This window comes from Erythrolamprus reginae, chromosome 3 (assembly GCF_031021105.1).
Source record: "Erythrolamprus reginae isolate rEryReg1 chromosome 3, rEryReg1.hap1, whole genome shotgun sequence".
Classification (NCBI taxonomy): Eukaryota; Metazoa; Chordata; class Lepidosauria; order Squamata; family Dipsadidae; genus Erythrolamprus; species Erythrolamprus reginae.
Window position 1 is genome coordinate 185,715,060 of NC_091952.1, and position 21,095 is coordinate 185,736,154.

General features: G+C 40.4%; 1 protein-coding gene across 1 annotated transcript in view; it reads right to left on the bottom strand.

The window, feature by feature from the left end:
* The window catches only part of NFATC1 (nuclear factor of activated T cells 1), a 168,382-nt gene that overhangs the window by 42,618 nt on the left and 104,669 nt on the right, over positions 1-21,095 (bottom strand). Inside the window, 1 exon segment of the mRNA XM_070747425.1 lies at positions 20,068-20,200. Within this exon segment, the coding sequence (XP_070603526.1) occupies positions 20,068-20,200 (133 nt within the window).

Below are 21,095 nucleotides of genomic sequence, written 5' to 3' on the forward strand. Positions count from 1 at the left end.
CAACTGTCTCGACAACTGCCTAGAGTTGGTTATTTATTAATTTTTTTAGTTATTTAATTTTTACATTTTTGTTGTTGCAAGATTTAATAGTAGTTTGCATTTTCTTTTTCCTGGGGCTGACAGAGAGAGTGTGACTAATCCAAAATTACCCAACTGTCTTTGTGCCTAAGGCAGGACTAGAATTCATGGTCTTCTGATTTCTAGTCTGATGCCTTACCAACCACTACATCAAATTGGCACTTTAGTATATATACAGTATCTATGTATTTGTTTTCAATGGTATTGTTTTATTTTATAAAAAATGACCATTATTCAAATGTAATGTTAGCTAACCACTTGTCTCCTGGATATAATATGTTTCCTATCATCCTCAACTACCGTAGTCATTCAATAGAACGATGGAAAATTAAATTCAGGATACTTGGAATGCTTCACATTTGGGAATACTTTGCTGAAATAACTGAACAAGATTTTCTTAGAAGCATAATCTCAATAAAAATGGTGAATATCATTGCTATCTACCAACTTCTTTATGAAGACCAGCCATTAATCTCAGGGATCGCCTTCTGCTGCACGAATCCCAGCGACCGGTTAGGTCCCACAGAGTGGGTCTTCTCCAGGTCTCGTCAACTAAACAATGCCACTTAGCGGGACCCAGGGGAAGAGCCTTCTCTGTGGTGGCCCAGGCCCTCTGGAACCAACTCCCCCCAGAGATTAGAATTGCCCCCACCCTCCTTGCCTTTCATAAGCTCTTTAAAACCCACCTCTGCCGCGAGGCATGGGGGAATTGAGATGCTCTTTCCCCCTGGGCCTTTACAATTTCATGCGTGGTATGTTTGTATGTATGTTTGGTTTTTTATATTAATGGTTTTTTAATCATTTTTAGTACTTATTGGATTATTATTGTACATTGTTTTATTACTGTTGTTAGCTGCCTCGAGTCTCCGGAGAGGGGCGGCATACAAATCCAATAAATAAATAAATAATAAATAAACATTAATGAAATTTTTGTTCAAAATTTAAAAATCACAAATGGGAGACAAGGTTTTCCCCAGACATTCCATGATCTCTAGATTATCCTGAACTCTGTTAGATTTTAACATATTGCCCTAATTTTAGTAATAATTATAATATTTAGCATACCAAATTAATTAAAATTTAATACACAATATTTATTATGGTTTTAGGCTAACACGTGTCTGACATTATCAATCAATTTAATACTAAAACCATATGTTTGAAGCAGCATCAACTCTAAATTGTTGTTCCTATTGAGCGGACCCCATATGAAGACCCCCATAGTAAGACCAGTTCATAAAGACAATACAATTCTGTGCATATTTGGATATGGAGGGAGATGTGCCATTTATTGTGTTTGAAATGAAAAGTTGTTAACTAGTAAAAGATGGGTCCATAAAATCTTAATGAAAATCTTAAAACATTTTCATTGAAGGAGAACAAGTGGAATTTAAAATATATATATATATATATATATATATATATATATATGAATTTTAAATCCAGTTTCATTTTTCTATAATACATAGGCCCTGTTCTGGTTCGTGGTTGTTAGGATGAGTGAAAAATAAGGCATATATTTTAGGAAAATGAAACAAACCAAAAATAGTAAAGTCTACTTAGCTTATTGCATCAAGCATTGCCACCGGAAACAACCATTCTCACCAACTGACCATGTTAGAGGAAATAAGAACTTCCTTTTTACTTAAAACTGATACTAAAGTACTGTATCTTGCCTCAATTATATTCTATTAGAATCTTTAAAAAGCATCATTATCTTTTGAAGTCATTTATTCTAGGCTTTTACAATTACTATTTCTTCCTAAATAATTTAGTTATGAAGAGCTTCTCAGTTGCCGTTAAAATGTTTAGCTGTTCAAAAAGAGACAGGACATTGTAGAGGCTTGGAAACAGAGTTTCTTTTGAAGGACAGGCCTGGCACAGCTTACTTGCTTATGAGCAATTAATGAAGCCAAAATGTGCATTAGATTGTTAAGAGGTCTTAGAAGAACTGATTCATTTTTTATTGTAAGACATTATTCATGTAACAATGCAAGGGGTAAACGGAACCTACGTTCTATATTCTTTTAAGGAACATTTCCAAGCATGGAATTATGTGTCACCCTAATGTTTACAATATGTTGTTTTGTCCAGTTCTTCCCAAACCCAACCTCCTTACTTGTTCTATAGAATTTAATCTTTTTCTGATTAGAAAAACATGACATGGAATGGAATCAAAAGTGAGTGAAGAATGAAGATCAGACATTGAATAAAGAAGAGAATGGATATATAAGGGATAGGGCAGATTCTGTTGTGTGGGGAGTATGGAAAAGCTCAGCTAAGTTTAACAAATGATACCTTCTCTATTGTTTGTATCCACAATCCAACACAATTCAACATCTCACTTGTCTGATACAGACACTGATGCAAAAATTGATAATCAAACACATCAAAGAATTCACATGCATGTGTTTTGGGAATATACAGTGTTTTTCCAAAAAGAAGTCTGGGTCTTGTTTTCTTTTGATACCCTCCCCCCCCCAAATGGCTAGGTCTTCTTTTTGGAGAGTTCTAATTATTGACTCACCACGTGATGTTGGTACTGATAGCCAAATCCACAGGATCCTGCTGCTGGCCTACTTCTTCTGTGGCCGCTTGCCCCCACTCACACGCATTGCCCTGGCCTCTGTTTTGTTTTCAGATGCCTGCTGGAAGGCATCTGCATCGATAAGAAAGCTTTGGATAGATCCAGAGCAAAGCCCTCTGCAACCAGTAGAGCTCTTGATCAATCCAGAGCTCTGCAGATGTCTTCCGGCAGGCATCTAAAGGCGAAACAGAGGCCGGACGATGTGTGCGAACGGTGGCAAGCAGCCACAGAAGAAGGTGAGGCAGGTGTCGGGATAAACAAGCAGGGCAGCTCCACCTCCCCATCCCAGTTTATTTTTTTACCTGTGTGCATCGCTCCACCCCCTGTACCCAGGAATGGGCAGGGTCTTAATTAGGGCTAATTTTGTGGGTGGGGCTTAATTTGCATATACTCAAAAATGTGATAAGGTTCTTTTCAAGATGAGTCATCTTTTTTGGAGAAACACGGTAATGAAATATAAAATACACAATAGAAAAATGCTAAGCTAATGTTAAATTTAAATAATAAAGATCAATAAAAAATAGATTCATATAAGTTTCTATATGATAAATGAACTGATAAACAATGTGACAAACATTTTTTATTGGCCAAGCATGAAATGCAGTAAACTTTACAGTGGGAGTCTAATTCTTAAAATGGATGAAATTAGTCAACACACTAAATGAATCTACAACACAAGACAGAATAAGGTACACACTTAGGAAACCCCATAATTGCTCTAAGAGACATAGACTGCATTCTTTCCAGCTCATCCTGACCCACAAGGAAACCCCATGAAGAAGATAGGATAAAATCTTTGAATGAAAAATCTGAAATGCCAACTGATCTCCTTTGTAATAGTGAAATTGCAAGAAAACTTTTAATAGATTTCTGGCTAGTTATAGTCTCGACGACCTGGATATACTCCAATTCAAATTATAGTGGAAATGGATAGCTAAATATTTATATGTTCCATTTCAAATTATACTGGAAATGGATAGCTAAATATTTATATTGGTATAATTGCTTAATGTGCTTCTGATCCACTATCCATTCATTAATAGGTTGTTATTATTAATACACAATAAAAGTGCTGCTGGGGCAATATATGATCTGTAAAGGAGACTCCGAATGTGATTATTTTACATGCAAAAAAAGGTCCATCTGACTTTCTCTCATAGAATACAGGTATTCCTCGAGTTATGATGATTTACGTAGCAACTGTTCAAAAATATAACCCCCCCCCAAATGTATTTATGACTTGTTCTGAAATTACATAGTTACATACATAAATTACATATGACAGTGGTCATTCACCTTTAGGACCGATGGCAGAGACACTGCAACATGCCCCCTGCCTATCCCCCCCACCCACTCCATCCTGCTCTGCTGAGTCTCTACAGGCATTGGGGTTGCGTTGCTTAGTGTCTTTTATTCCACTTCCTCCTGTCCATCCCGTTTCTCAAGGCTTTACTATAGTTATTTTTCGAAGAGCTCCAGAAGCCACATAACAGAGAAGCTGATGAAGCTGTAAGAACATGAGACGTAAGGAAAATAGCTTTGCCCATTTGAATAAAGACTGGCTTCTCTGCCATGAGGGTCTGCAGGCATAGTTTGGGCACAGCCTGGCCCATGCCAAGCAGCCTTCTGCTTGCTCTTGATTGGCTAGTTCAAGTGAGCAGCTTCAGCGATTGGGGCTTGACAGCCCATCAACACAGAGCTGGTTTCCTTTGTCTCATTAGACGCTAGCAAAGCAGGCACAGTCTGTGGAGAGTTGGCAGGGCAGGATGTGGGGTGGAAGCAATTGTGGGGCCCCCAGGGAGCATGAGGTATCTCGTGGATGGAGGTGGCCTTGGATGGCCTGCTCCAGCACTAGGTCCAGCATGGTCTACTCTACCCCGGGATACCTCATATGCATTTAATGACTTTAGCAAATGCACTGGGGAAAGCAGGGAATGATCACATTGATTTGACATATCAAAGGAATTAGATCAATGAACTTCACAAAAAGATGGCATTGTGATTCCTAAGAAGATTTCTCAACAAGAAGTTGTAAGACCACAAAGTGATCCATTGCAGAGCAATCAAATATATGGATACCAGAGCTGTAGAATTCTAATTGTGTGTGTGTGTGTGTGTGTGTGTGTGTGTGATTTCTCTTGTATTATTGGTAGAAATAAAGTCTGGTGAGAACTGGAGTCCACCATTTTGAATTGATTTTTGTTAATGCTTTATTTTCGAAGATCTCTATTTCCTATATGGAGACAGGACATTACAATGAAAATTTACCTGTACCAAAATGTACTGTCGTTTCAAGGAATAATTGTCATTGTAAATTCTGAGAAATGATTTCCCCAAATTCCAGCAGAAACGATTTCCCCAAATTCCAGCAGAAATTTTACATGTGGGATGTTCAGAATGCCATTCCAAAATCCTGGATATAATTTCCACTAGAGGTTTGACTTTATTTCTAGAAGCACCAGCAACCTTTTACAGATGAGCTTTGTTTCTTGCTTGTTAATAAACCTTAGACATTTTTACATTCCTCTTTTTGTCTCATAATATTGGCTGGGAGAATCATCACCTGCTTTATAATTTTTGTAGAGGTTACAAAGCTGTTTATCTATATAGAGCCGTTGTTTACCCTTTTCCTCCTGAACCATATGGAGAACTTACTTTAGATTGGGCTGCCAAAATATCTTTCTAAGAAAATTAGCCAGATTGCCATCAAGAAAAACATTGCCTCAAATGCCTTTGTTGCTCAATGCAAACCTCTTATTTAGCCAAATCTCTAGGAGAATGAGGAAAAAGCACCAAATAACTTTCACTTCACCTTTGATTAACTATGGTAAGATCAGTGTCAGCTGAAAAATGTTATCCTTTTTTGTCTTAGACCAACTCAGATAGAACAACAGAAGGAAGTGGTCACTGGCCATTTGATTCTTGATAGGAAACCATCTATAAACTGAATTCTGTTACAGGCAGTAATAGAAATACATTAGAAAGTCTGTTTAACCAAGCAACTAGAATCTTGAACTGATGATAATATTGAACAATTTTTCCAGTTGAACTACAGTTTCAGTCATTAATCCAAACTGTACAGAATAATGTCATGCATTTCCTAACAGTAACAAAATGACAGCTGGGTTTTGTTTTGCTTTTGGTTAATCCACATCATTCCTGAAAGACTTTACTTTTTAACAAAAAAGAAAGAAAGAAAAGAAAAAGAAACTAGAACAATTTAAAAGGCCAAGAACAGTAAATTACTAATCAGAAGCCTCTTTATCTCCTGTAGGGAAATATATTTATGTAATGACTTTTAAAACACTTTGATGTTATAAAAAAAGATACGGTAATCACTTTTTCACAAAGGTACCGATAACGTAATATTCACAATCAAACATTTTAATGTGACTACAGTAACAGAGAAACATAGAAACATAGAAGACTGACGGCAGAAAAAGACCTCATGGTCCATCTAGTCTGCCCTATTTCCTGTATTTTATCTTAGGATGGATATATGTTTATCCCAGGCATGTTTAAATTCAGTTACTGTGGATTTACCAACCACGTCTGCTGGAAGTTTGTTCCAAGGATCTACTACTCTTTCAGTAAAATAATATTTTATCATGTTGCCTTTGATCTTTCCCCCAACTAACTTCAGATTGTGTCCCCTTGCTCACCCATTTTGAGACTGTCAGAAATCACTACCCCTAAATCCTTCTCTTCTGAAGTTTTTGCTAACACAGAACTGCCAATGCAATACTCAGATTGAGTAATATCTTACTTCACATCTCCTTATATCAGCTTTTCCCAATCAAAGTATCCTGGAGAGATGCAGCCTTCAACTTTCAGAAATCTCAATGTTGGCTACACTGCTTGAAATATTTTGGGAAGTACAACAAATCTACTTATACCCAGACCTACTTAAGTTGGAAATCCTATCATCCTAATTAGATAAAGAAGAGTATTACCTACACTTTGGCTCTCAAGATCCAATGAATTTACAACAAATATAGAAAAAGAACCAATAAAAATACCTTTAGCATAGAACATCTGCTGCACGTATCATTGCAAAATTTATCACACAACCATAACCAAAACATTTATTTTTTTAAAAAAAAGAGGAATCGGTCAACAACAACAAAAATCTACAGTTCATATCACTTAAATGCTACCTAGCAATCAGCAAAAGTGAATCATTTTTAGCCAAATCTAATTGAAAGCAATCTATAAATTTTTGCATAACGTTCTGCCAACCTTTACATCTGTGCAGATTACCATTGACAGTAGTACTTAAACTATCTTAAATTATAAATGTATAGCCTGTGCTTAAATCCTGCTACCTTCCAAAGTAGTACAATTGGCAGAACTTATTACATCAAATAAAAATCCCCTGCATAATTTACATGCCAGAAATGTCATTTTCCATATGTAGAAAATACACGAACAGACTACAGACACATTTTAGGAGCCATACATCTGCAATCTCCATTTAAGAAGAAATGAAAGTCAATTGCAAATCATTTGTATTCAGGTAATCATAGATACTCTGAATTGTTGAACCTGATACTAGTGATACTATTATACCTGATTTTAAAACACTGTAAACACATACAAATGTCTTAATACCACTTAATAAACTTCATCTAAAACAGGGGTGATTAAGATTAGTGGGCAATTTAAACCACGTTTCCCACCCATCCCCCTTAATATTTTTCTCATTTTGAAAACCTTTTGCAGATCTTGTGCAACCCACAGAAACTAGCCCAGACGATCGATGAATTAATTTAAAAGGAGAAGAAAAAATAGCTTTCTTCCCCATAAATTAACTTTGTCTCTGCTAGCAGCAAGAGTCTACAAAAACCGAGCTTGATCGTACGGAGGCTGGCAGAGAAAATTAGTCAACGGACAGCAACAGTCCGCTGGACTACGGCATTAAGATCAAATATAGGGAAATTTTTCAGTTAATTTTGAAAAACAACAGATAGTTCAGAAGGATTAGACTCCTCCGTTTCGGAGGATCGTGTTACCTTGTGTCTCGGCAGTGCTTTTCTCTTTATTTCCTGCTGTGAGAAAGCTGGGAGCCCCGATCAGCTGGGGCTCGGAAAATGGTGACCGTGACTGAGCTGGCTTGATTCTGCCCTGAATCCACGCTTTTTAAGAGCATTCTGCAGTGGGGTGAGCTGTATTGTTGCAATCACATTGAGGCTCAACCCGGGGGCTGGCAGAGATAAGAAGAGTGGGGGTTGCCGCCCAGCATTGACCCATACCGACACGGACAGAGGTGGAAAAGGAGAGGTGGAGAGGGACTGAGAAGGAGCGAGCGAGCGTGCGAATGTTCAGGGCGAGCATGCTGGGCGGACTGTGCACGGGCCGAGGAGGAAAGTAGATGGAGGAAAGCGTCCCCCACAACAGCAGGACGTTCCCCAAAACAACGGGATCTACCGGATAGATGCTGGATGCCGAGTGGTTACATGGTGGGCACGCTCGACGTCGGAGGGCTTTGCGGTGGACATACTCGGTGCTGGAGTGCCTGGAAGAAGGAGGGCCTGCCATTATAGTGAACAAGGAGATTGTGAGAAAGAGACTGCCAGATTGAAATTGACAGTATGAAAACCTTGTGGCTGCTGGATGCTATAACTGAAGACCAGGAGATACAGAGATACCTCTCAAATAACAGCAGAGGTACTGGTAGACATTTGGGGCGACCCATGAGAGACCGGGGGTGTTGTGGAGGTGAGAAAGCTGATAACAACGACAGTGGCAAAGAGAAAACCTGGGAGGACAGAGGACAGAGTTTATACTCAGGACTGTTTGTCCTATTAATAACATCATACATCCCTTGGACTCACCTTTTTAGACTGGATGATATCTATATGAACTTGGCTTAATTGCTTAATTAACTGACCAGTTGAAATATCTTCTACCTATATTTTTATTTTTATTACTTATATTTATCTATATTTTTAATAATTAATATTTTTAATAATATGAATTGTTAGTTTTATATTAACTCTTTTTAATTAAATTATTGTGGGGATTTTTAAGTGGATGGGAGGATGGTAGTGATGGCATGAATGAATGGGACTATTTTAGTAATTATTGGAATGAATTGAATACTGTGAATGAAAATGAATGGGAGGGGGTGATAGATGGAATGGAGTGGGTGGGGGGGATTATAATATGTATGGAATGAATGAATATGACATGAATGGAATTTTTGGCACACCTGACGCTGGAAGGGCAGGAGGGGAGGGGACACTTATCTCTGGGGTGGCAGAGGGTCAAAATATCCTGGTCTTGCTGGGGAGAGGCAGGTATGGCGGAAGCCATGGAGCTAGCCGTTCCAGGGGAAGGAGGGATCGCTGCTTAGTAGCGATCCCTTCTTCAGGCTCCATGAGCTTAACTCAAGGCACTGGTGATGAGTGTAATTCTGGCCCTGGGCTCAAGTTGTTGCTACTCAATGCCAGGTCGGTGGTAAATAAAGCTCTCCTCATCCGGGATCTGATCCTGGATGAGGAGGCCGACCTGGCTTGTGTGACCGAAACCTGGCTGGGCCCGGAGGGAGGAGTTCCTCTCTCTGAAATTTGCCCAGCTGGGTTTCTGGTATGGCACCAACCTTGACCCCAGGGAAGGGGGGGAGGAGTGGCTATTATAGCCAGGGAGAGTCTTGGCCTGCGTAGGCTCATTGCTCCAGAGGTTGCGGGTTGCGAGTCCCTCCTGGTGAAGTTGGACTTAGGGGTTCAGGTGGGCTTGTTACTCACATACCTGCCTCCCAGCTGCGTGTCAACAGCCCTGCCTGTACTACTCGAGGAGGTGGCCGGGCTGGCGGTGGAGTTCCCCGGACTTATCGTCCTGGGGGACTTTAATCTGCCGTCGCTCGGCGGTTCCTCTGGACTGGCACAGGAGTTCATGGCCACCATGACAGCCATGGACCTGACTCAAGTAGTTCAGGGTCCGACTCACGAGGGTGGGCACGCACCCGATATGATATTCCTCTCTGAGCAACTGAGTAATGATCTGAGATTAAGGGGCTTAGAAGTGTTGCCTTTGTCGTGGTCAGATCATTTCCTACTGCGGCTTAACTTCCTGGCTCCAATCCTTCCCCGCAGGGAGGCAGAACCAATTAGGAGGTTCCGCCCCAGACGCCTGATGGATCCAGAAGGCTTCCAGATGGCGCTTGGGGTTATTCCAGATACACTTGTCCACAGTTCGGCAGAGTCTCTTGCTGAGGCCTGGAACAAGGCTGCAGGGGAGGCTCTTGACCGGATTGCGCCGTTGCGACCTCTCCGCAGCACTAGACCCCGTAGAGCTCCATGGTTCAACAAGGAGCTCCGGGTGTTGAAGCGCCAGAAGAGACGTCTGGAGAAGCGATGGAGGAAGAGTAAGTCCGAATCCGATCGAACACTTGTAAGACCTCATTTTAAGACTTACAAAGTGGTGCTCAAGGCGGCAAGATGCGCGTATCATGCCGCCTTGATTGCATCAGCGGAATCCCGCCCGGCCGCTCTGTTTAGGGTAACCCGCTCCCTTCTTAATCAGAGGGGAGTTGGGGAGCCCTTGCAGAGTAGTGCCGAGGATTTTAACACGTTTTTCGCTGATAAAATCACCCGGATCCGAGCGGACCTCAACTCCAATTGTGAAACAGAGTCGACTGACAATGAGTCAGTCGAGGTGACTGGGGCTAAACGTCTTTGTCCATCTGTCTGGGAGGAGTTTGACTTGGTGACACCTGATGAAGTAGACAAGGCCATTGGAGCTGTGAGTTCCGCCACCTGTTTACTGGATCCGTGTCCCTCTTGGCTGGTTTCGGCCAGTCGAGGGGTGACACGGAGCTGGGTCCAGGAGATTGTCAACGCCTCCTTGGGGAGGGGGTCCTTTCTGCCCCTTTATAAGGAGGCGGTTGTGCGCCCCCTCCTCAAGAAGCCTTCCCTGAACCCAGCCGTGCTTAATAACTACTGTCCAGTCTCCAACCTTCCCTTCATGGGGAAGGTTGTCGAGAAGGTGGTGGCACTTCAACTCCAACGGTCCTTGGATGAAGCCGATTATCTAGGTCCTCAGCAGTCTGGATTCAGGCCCGGCTACAGCACGGAAACTGCTTTGGTCGCGTTGATGGATGATCTCTGGCGGACCCGGGACAGGGGCTTGTCCTCTGTTCTGGTGCTCCTTGACCTCTCAGCGGCTTTCAATACCATCGACCATGGTATCCTTCTGCGCCGGCTGGAGGGGTTAGGAGTGGGAGGCACTGTTCTTCAGTGGTTCTCCTCCTACCTCTCCGGTCGGTCGCAGTCGGTGTTAGTGGGGGGGTCAGAGGTCGACCCCGAGGTTTCTCCCTTGTGGGGTGCCTCAGGGGTCAGTCCTCTCCCCCCTGCTATTTAATATCTACATGAAACTGCTGGGTGAGATCATCCAAGGGCATGGGGTGAGGTTTCATCAATATGCCGATGATACCCAGTTGTACATCTCCACCCCATGTCCAGTCAACGAAGCAGTGGAAGTGATGTGCTGGTGCCTGGAGGCTGTTGGGGCCTGGATGGGTGTCAACAAACTCAAACTCAACCCAGACAAGACGGAGTGGCTGTGGGTTTTGCCTCCCAAGGACAATTCTATCTGTCCGTCCATTACCCTGGGGGGGGGAATTATTGACCCCCTCAGAGAGGGTCCGCAACTTGGGCGTCCTCCTCGATCCACAGCTCACATTAGAAAAACACCTTTCAGCTGTGGCGAGGGGGGCGTTTGCCCAGGTTCGCCTGGACCAGGAGTCATTGCTCACAGTCACTCATGCCCTCATCACCTCGAGGCTCGACTACTGTAACGCTCTCTACATGGGGCTACCTTTGAAAAGTGTTCGGAAACTTCAGATCGTGCAGAATGCAGCTGCGAGAGCAATTATGGGCTTCTCCAAGTATGCCCATATCACTCCAACACTCCGCAGTCTGCATTGGCTGCCGATCAGTTTCCGGTCACAATTCAAAGTGTTGGTTATGACCTATAAAGCCCTTCATGGCACCGGACCAGAATATCTTCGGGACCGCCTCCTGCCGCACGAATCCCAGCGACCGGTTAGGTCCCACAGAGTTGGCCTTCTCCGGGTCCCGTTGACTAAACAATGTCGTCTGGCGGGACCCAGGGGAAGAGCCTTCTCTGTGGGGGCCCCGACCCTCTGGAACCAGCTCCCCCCTGAGATTAGGATTGCCCCCACCCTCCCTGCCTTTCGTAAACTCCTTAAGACCCACCTTTGCCGTCAGGCATGGGGGAACTAAAACACCTCCCCCTTGCCCATGTTGTTTTGTTGATTGATTGACTGTGTGCCTGTTTTTTATATATACTGTTTTTATGAGATTATTAATTTTAAATTGTAACTAGATGGGTGGGCATTGGATTTGGTATTATGTACTGTACTGTTTTTTATTATTGTTGTGAGCCGCCCCGAGTTTGCGGAGAGGGGCGGCATATAAATCCAATAAACCTAACCTAACCTAACGGTGTCCAAGCTTGGCAACTTGAACACCTGTGGACCTCAACTGGCTGGGGAATTCTGGGAGTTGAAGTCCATAAATCTTAAACAAGGGGCAATTGGACATTCTAGTTTTTCTTTGAAGATGTTTTGCTTTTCATCCAAGAAGCTTCTTTAGGCTTTGGCTGGATGGTGGGGAATGGAAAGATTTATACTCCTTTCATACAGCTGATCATTTGCATTCTTTTAGTGAGTTGTTAAGGCCACCTGGAGGTTCACCTGTGCCATCAGGGTCACCTGAGTAGTGCAAATGGATGTGGAGCATTTTTGGAACTGTTGTAAGGACTGATTTGTGGATTAGAGATAGATGATGTCATATCATCTATCTCCACGACCTTGTAGATGATCCTCACTCTGTCACGGATCTTGGAGTAATCATATATAATGGCCAAATGCCAGAGCCCATTGTAACAACTTTGCCAAAAAGGCACTAAGAGCTGTTAACCTAATTTTGCATAGTTTCTTCTCTGGCAATAATACACTGCTAAACAGAGCTACATAACATTTGCCAGACCAATCCTTGAATATAGCTCACCTGTCTGGAACCCGCATTACATATCGGACATTAATACAATTGAGAGAGTCCAGAAATATTTCACAAGAAGAGTCCTCCACTCCTCTGGTTGCAACAGAATACCTTATTTCACCAGACTTGAAATTTTGGACTTAGACAGCCTAGAGCTACATTGCCTTTGATCTGATCTAAATGTAGTTCATAAAATCATCTACCACAATGTCCTACCTGTCAATGAATACTTCAGGTTCAACCGCAACATTACATGCACACATAATAGATTCAAACTCAATGTAAACTGCTCAAAACTCGACTGTAGAAAATATGACTTCAGCAACAGAGTGATCAATGCCTGGAATGCACTATCTGACTCTGTGGTTTCTTCTCCAAACCCCAAAAACTTTAACCTTAGACTGTCTACAGTCGACCACACCCCATTCCTAAGAGGTCTATAAGAGGCGTGCATAAGCGCACCAGTGTGCCTACTATCCCTGTCCTACTGTCCAAATGTAGCTGCACCTACTTTGCTTTTATGCTTATACCATACCAGCTATTTTGTACAGAATATCTCCGGGACCGCCTCCTGCCGCACGAATCCCAGCGACCGGTTAGGTCCCACAGAGTTGGCCTTCTCCGGGTCCCGTTGACTAAACAATGTCATTTGGCGGGACCCAGGAGAAGAGCCTTCTCTTTGGCAGCCCCAACCCTCTGGAACCAGCTCCCCCCAGATATCAGAGTTGCCCCCACCCTCCTTGCCTTTCGCAAGCTCCTTAAAACCCACCTCTGTTGTCAGGCATGGGGGAATTGAAATTTTTTTTCTCCCTTCCTCCTAGGCTTATAGAATTTATACATGGTATGTTTGTTGGTATGATTGGTCTCTTAAATTGGGGTTTTTTAGATTACTTTTTAATATTAGATTTGTTACATTGTTTTTTATTGTTAGCCACCCTGAGTCTTCGGAGAGGGGCGGCATACAAATCTAAATAAACTAAACTAAACATGTTTTGACAAACAAACAATAAGTATCCCTCCCCATCTGCTGAGAAAGGGCTGTTCAATTTTGATGTCAATAGCCTCTGACCCTTCTTTCAAACCAGTGGTCCGCTCTGTCCAAAATGTTGACTTTGCTATCTTCAAAAGAGTGGATTTTTTTTCTTTTAAATGGAGATAGTCTGCTTAATTTAGTCCTGATCGGTTTGTACTCCTATGTTGTGCCATGCAATTATGAAGTGATTGTTTTGTTTCCCAATGTACAGAACTGCACACGGCTCACTACATTGTACTGCTCATACCAGGTTGCTCAGGTTTGTGTTCAGGTGTTTTATCCTTGGGGTGAACAAGCTTCTACCGTAGGGTATTCTTGAGTTAGATATCCAATTGCCTTACACTTTTATCACCTTTAAAATTTTTGTAAGATTATTCTCCTGCTGCCTGACAGCCAATTTTGCTGACCCAGACATTTTAAAGACTTTGTTCAACTTTGCATTATTATCTTAAGTTAAAACTGGCCAGGATGTTAATACTAAAAATGGACATTACAACAAAAGGGAGTAAAGCACACTCTTGCAGTTTCATTATTTTTCCCTAATTCATCTTACTCAACCCTGAAACTTCCCAGATATGCTTTTTCTACATCTTGTAGTTCCCGGTCCACCTACATGGGAATTATGTGAAGTACAATCCAATGAATCTGGAAGTATCAGTTGGAAAGGCTCCCCTACTTTAGGCTACCAAAATGTGCTGGTTTAGAAAATGAAATATAGTGGGTGGAGGCCGGATGCGAAAAAGTCTCTTAAATGTCATCACTAGAGAACTATCACTGCAAATAGTCAAGAGATAATTATAGTTACAAAACAGGAAGTCGAGCCCAAGGCTGACAAAATTTACTTCTGATCACTATTTTCAGAAGCACCCTCAGAATCATGATGACTTTCTGCAATGCAGAAAGTTACCTCTAAAAATTGAAATGTCAGGTTCAGTTTATAAATGAGATCTCCTTTTACTTTTAAAGCCCACACATGCTAAATGCAGTTGAAATTTCAGTTTCACAAAAGATGACATGCCAAACGACATGATTAGTTAAGTTTTTGTAGAGGGATTGATTGTTATTTGCTGAAGTTCAAATTTATGGTTGCATATCATTTTATATTTTCTACGGGTGAAAATCTCAGTGGAATTATGTGAACAACAAAATGCTAAATCTAAACAGACTTTTATTTTACTGAAAAACAGACTTTTTCAACTGAAATCAGTATTAGCAGGCTGTATTAGGTCATGGGGTAGAAACAAGTAGGTGCTATTTCCTTCTTCAGATGTAACTGAGCCTTTGGGAATAGTATTATAACAAAAATAATAAATGAAACCTTTCATTCTAAATATATAAATAATATTTCCTGCTACTATTTAAATAGATTGGGACTTATTCTCAACATTATGATTAAATGTTTTTAAAAAGGGTAATTGGACTTCATTTTTCTTTGAAGATATTTCATTTTTAATCCAAGAACCTTTTTCAGTTCTGACTGAATGGTGGAGGATGGAAGAACTGAAGTCAGAACTGAAGAACCTTCTTGGATGAGAAGTGAAACATCTTCGAGGAAAAACAAAATCGAGTTGCCTTTTGAAAAAGCACCTTTGACTTGGATGTAGAGAAACACCACAGGAATTATGATTAAATGGGATTGTATGGAGAAAAGTAGCAACAAAGCAGGTAAGAAAATTACACACACACACACAGCAAGGGGAATTGTTTCTAGCTGTGTCTATTTCCTGGCATTCACACATCACATTTTGTATAATAAATACTATATATGACGAGCTGAGTTTGCCAAAACTCAAGTAACATAGGCTGTACCTAAAAAATTCAGATGGGCAGCTTCTTGCTTCATTTTTAATATGACTTTTGCTAATCTCCAAGAGATCTTTGACATTTTAACTGCAATAATTGTAACATTGTCCTTTAGTATAAAACTGTTACAGTATTTGCTGTATTTTGGGTTGATCGCTCTGATGCTTCATGTGTCACTTCATGAATTTTTATAACCATCATTGAGGTGGTCTGGGAGTAAATAGTATAATGCTGGCATAAGACCAGAATATCAAATGGAAGAATGAGACTCTCAGTATTTAGTAAAAATGGATATTGACAGACAAGATTACAAACAACTGAAAAAGAAAGTATTGTTATCTGGAAAAAATATATATTTGGCACTCTTCTCATTGTCAATCATGTGGTTGGCACATGATTTAAAGCAGAATGAGTAGTTTTCTTGGCCTTAAATATGAGTTTTAAAACAGATGTTGGTTGCAAAAGACGTTTTAAAAATCAGGAACCAACCTACCTTCACATTTGTGAAATTTTAAAAGTGAATGATCTAGTGTGACTCATTATTATAGTATCAACTTCTATCAAAGTGATTGGTATTAAAATTAAGCATTAAGATGGGATATTGTAGCCAGTTCTTCTAGCAAGTCTGGAGAAGATAACTTTGTAGTTAACTCTTTAGCTCTTCATCCAGGTCTATAGATGTGGGAATGAATCTACTCTTTGTAATATTGAAATCAATGCCAGCAGAGTAATGGCAAGGGAGGGAGAGGCTTCTGCTACATATAGTAACAATACTATTAGCGCCATGATGAAGAGAGTAGGCAAGGCCCCCCCCAATAGAAATGGGGCTTCCCAAGTGCTAAACTATCTCTCTAGAAGTGTGGTATAAACTCTCAGAATTCCTCGCCACTCTGGCCAACAATCACCACAACAAAGAATTACGTGACAAAGAAGTCCAGCAGCACATCTGGAAGGGACTATATTTGTGGTTTAGGCATAGATCAATGGAAAGGACTGGTCTGCATTTTAGGGTAAACAGCAAAGGAATATTTCATACTGTTTCTCCAGAAAACAGAGGGGTAGAGTGGGAAAAGGATATTTCACAAAGCTCAAAATAAAGTCTTGGTGTCCAAATATTATACTATAGATTTGATTTTCTACAGAACAGTGCTTCTCAGCCAGGGGTCCCTAACCAGGGGTAGGTTCCTCCTGGTTCACCCGAACTGGTAGTGATCCGCTGGTGACATCACGGTGACGTCACTGAACTGGATCAGTCAGCGCCGGTCCGTGGGAATCATCTTTTTTTAAAAAAAAAAATTTATTCTGAGTGTGCACAGAAGCACAGTACCGGCATTGTGCATGTGGGCACCATCTCTTTTTTGGCTTTATTTTTGGGGATATTTTTGTTACTGTGCATGCATGCGCACCCATACAGCGCCCATGTGGCATGGGAGGGAGCAAAAAAATTGGAACCCAGCCCTGTCCCCAGCCCTTGGGCCACAGCCCACTACCAGGATGAGAAGCAAAACGTCATCGAAGAAAAACCAGAAAGTCCAGTTGCCTCTTGAAAAAAGACCTTTGGGACAACCATGACCTGGATGACTGAGAATCTCCATAGATACTTGAGCAGCTTAAAATATGAAAAATTACTTATAAAATTGCTTATTAAATTACTTCACTAAAGCAGTTTTCTTCTGTCCTGTGGATAACTACACTCATTTATTTAATTTGCTTTTATATAACTCTTGATTTACTCAAATAGTGGGGAAATTGAGTATCCATTAAAGCACAACATCCAAATAAGATTTCCCGCATATGCATTTTATATATTTCATGCATGTGTGAAACTGCAAGTGAGATTTGATTTAATTTAATTTATTCAATTTAGGGTCCACTTGATTCCAAACTGATTCTGAGAGGTAATATAATAAAACTAAACAAAATACAAAATATACATAATACAATATGGTAACAAACAAATAAGGGAATAAAAAATGATTTACGTAGATCCAGAAGCACAGGAACCCAAGCAGAGACTTTTAAAAAAACTGGCTCATTGGTGCTGCAAAGATCTAGATGCCCACTGGATCGAACCAACAACATATCAAAAACTCTCATTCTTTGTTACCATCTAGTGTTTATATGAAGCCCTGATTCTGACAGTCTTGGTACCATATTTTCACAATGTTCACACTGGTGAACAAACTATAAAGGTTTCTTTTGATTTGCAGAATTGAAAGAATAAAGAAAACCTGATATACTGAAAACAAAACTCAGTACAAATATTGTGTGGGATATGCAAGAAGCACTAAACTATCCCTAAGCCTCAAAAAAAATAATTGTTCCATTGTAACTTTTCAGCCAGAATTTGTGGAGCTGGATCAACAGTATGGTAACTCTTTGGCTGGTACTGTATAATAAACTTTGCACTGCATTCTGAGTCTCTGCACACATTTCCACATGTACATAAAAAACCTGTATTCATGTTTACATATCATAATGTATTTAGGAGAAATAATATGCACTTCTCAAAAAAAATAAAGGGAACACTTAAACAACACAATATAACTCCAAGTAAATCAAACTTCTGTGAAACCAAACTGTCCAATTAGGAAGAAACACTGATTCACAATCAATTTCACATGCTGTTGTGCACATTCAACTTTGTACAGAACAAACTATTCAATGAAAATATTTCATGCATTCAGATCTAGGATGTTTTATTTGAGTATTCCCTTTGTTTTTTTGAGCAGTATATATTACTGGGACATCTGTTCTCAAAGCAAAAAGACCTGACTATTTAGTTGCGTTCTTTTGCTTCCATGTATGAGCTATGCTTTTGTGTATGAAAAGATTATATACCAATGATTTCCAAAAGGTAAAGTTATAGAAACTTTTTATTCTTACTGTTGGTCAGAGTTTGCTAATATAACTAACTCCTATCTCACACACAAGTAAAGTATAAAATTCCTGAGAATGTAATAGAAATTTTATTTTATTTTTGAAATTTTTATGCTGCTGATGTTACTGATACACGAAAATTTCTCAGGTAACACCAGCTTTTATAATATAGGTTTTTAAAGATACATACCCTGTTTCCCCGAAAATAAGTCACCCCCGAAAGTAAGACATAGAAGAGGTTTTGTAGAATTGCCTAATATAGGTCATCCCCTGAAAGTAAGATGTAGGAGACGTTTCGTTTCGCAGCATTCTCGAACAGAACATATATAACACTGCTGTCCATAAATTGCATCCCAAAACGCTGCATCAATCAGATTTAAAACACATCCAACATGGTAGTGGTACATAATGGTATGGTAGTAGTAAGAAATTCTTCATAGGATTCACAGTTTGTCTGGTTATGCTGGTTTGTGATTTTCGGGAAAACAGGGTATGTTCTTTTCCAAGACAGTATACATATTCTATTTCTGTGCACTATTTTTCCAAACTCTGTTTTTTCAATTCTCTCCCTTGCAAAGAAGTGAGAGTGTTTCAAAGGTTTTTGACCATGGAAATGTGGATGCAAGTAGATTTTATTCAATGCTATAAGTCCTTGCAATGATAGAAGGTATTCTGACAAATCTCATAAACCTGTTATCTTAAAAATGCCCACAGGGCATCTATCATCAAGTGTAAGATTCTGATTAAAATATTGGTGTTTTTGTCCCTGAGACAATGGATTCTGAGTTGTCACCTAAATAGCTGACAACTTGGGTTTGTGGGATAATGACTTAGAATAGCTTTTATTGTAACCAATCATTGAACTCTGGGGACATTTACTTTTATGGTCTCTGCAGCTTTGGGGGAAGATTGAATTGAACTCTTAGATCAGGATCAGTAACCAGCAGCTTATGGGCTGAATATAGCCTCAACTTGAAGTTTGTCTAATTCACTAAATATATTTTAGTTGACTTGTTTTCTCCTTATAGTGCTGAAAATACTTCCTGCCAATAAGTGATAGAGAAAAAAGGGACAGAGCATGTTCACATAATTAATCTCTCCAACATGATTGATGTCTGATTACTTTAAACAGGCATGAGAAAACTATGTCTTCTGCATATTTTAAAGTCCCCAAAGTCCCAACCTCCAAGTTTATTTGTCAGAGAATAGCAATAGCTATTTACTTAGCTTATACACTTAGACTTATATACTGCTTCATAATACTTTACAGTCCTCTCTAAGCGGTTTACAGAGTCAGCATATTGCCCCCAGCAATCTGAATCCTTATTTTTACCAATCTTGGAAACAAAGGAGGCTGAGTCAATCTTGAGCCACTCAAAATTGAACTCCTGAAGTGAGCAGTGAACTAGCCTGCAGTACTGTATTGGAGTATTATCAGAATCTTATTTAATGAGACTAAAAAATATTGGATGTTAGTAGATGTATGTATCTACAAAGAGATAGAACTTTTATTAAGTTTTTCATATATCTACTGCAAAGGCTATTCCACAGTTTGTACAGAGAGGCACGTTGCTGCATATTTTAAAATAAACTACACAAAATGTATTTGATGCCACTTAAAATTTATTTATTTCATGCCACTTAACATTAGAAATAGTTACCATTAGCAGGAAGATAAGTGAAAAGTTGATACTGGCTTCTCTTTCTCTTTCCATTGCACACATAGAAATTGACTTGGACAGGACTTGTAATTCTCTGATTGCGGAATGGTGGAATCTCAGCAACTAATAAAGTCTAAAGAGAGGATAAAAGTATGTTAGCGGTGAATCACAGTTAAATAACATTTGAATCATAAGAATACAGCAAACAAATGCCTTGGCAGGCATTGAAAAAGGTAAATGATCTGCCTTAAAAACACTGCAACATAAAATTAGCCCTCTAATCATTATATCATCATTACTATTTCTTGAAGGCTCCCTCCCCTACGAAAATTCCCATCATGCGATTGGCTTACTGCTGAGGCAGGCTAAAGTTTGATCAAATAATCCAACAGGAAATATCTTCCATGGAAAAAACAACCGTAAATTGGGTTGGACACCTGTTGATGTCCTACTCAATATTGGACCCAACCTTCCATCAGACTGAGGACTCTGGAATTCCACGGCCATACTTACTATGGCTGCCAGGGTGCACTTTGAGGCTCTTCTGTAACTATCTCCTTTTCTCATGCTTCCCCCACCCCCAGAACATAGTGATGGCAAACCATTTTTTCCTTGGGTACTGAAGAGTGTGCGTGCGCGCTATCATGCATGCGCGAGTGTCCATATCCATAATTCAACACCTAGGGAAGGTGAAAACAGCTTCCTCAATCCCCCAAAGGTCCTCTGGAGGCCAGAAACAGCCTGTTTCTCAACTTCTAGTGGGCCCAGTAGGCTTGTGTTTCACCCTCCCCATCCTCCTGGAGGCTCTCCGGAAGCCAAAACTGCCTCCCCCCCCCAGTTTCTGTGCTCAGCTGGTTGGAGCTGCACATTGGAGCTGAGCTAGGGCAATGGCTCATATGCCAGCAGATATGACTCCGCGTGCTACCTGTGGCACCCGTGTTATAAGTTCGCCATCACTACTATAGGCCTTGTAGAAGACCAAAATGTAAGACTTCCATGAGCTTGACAATCCTTATAGAATTTGTGCA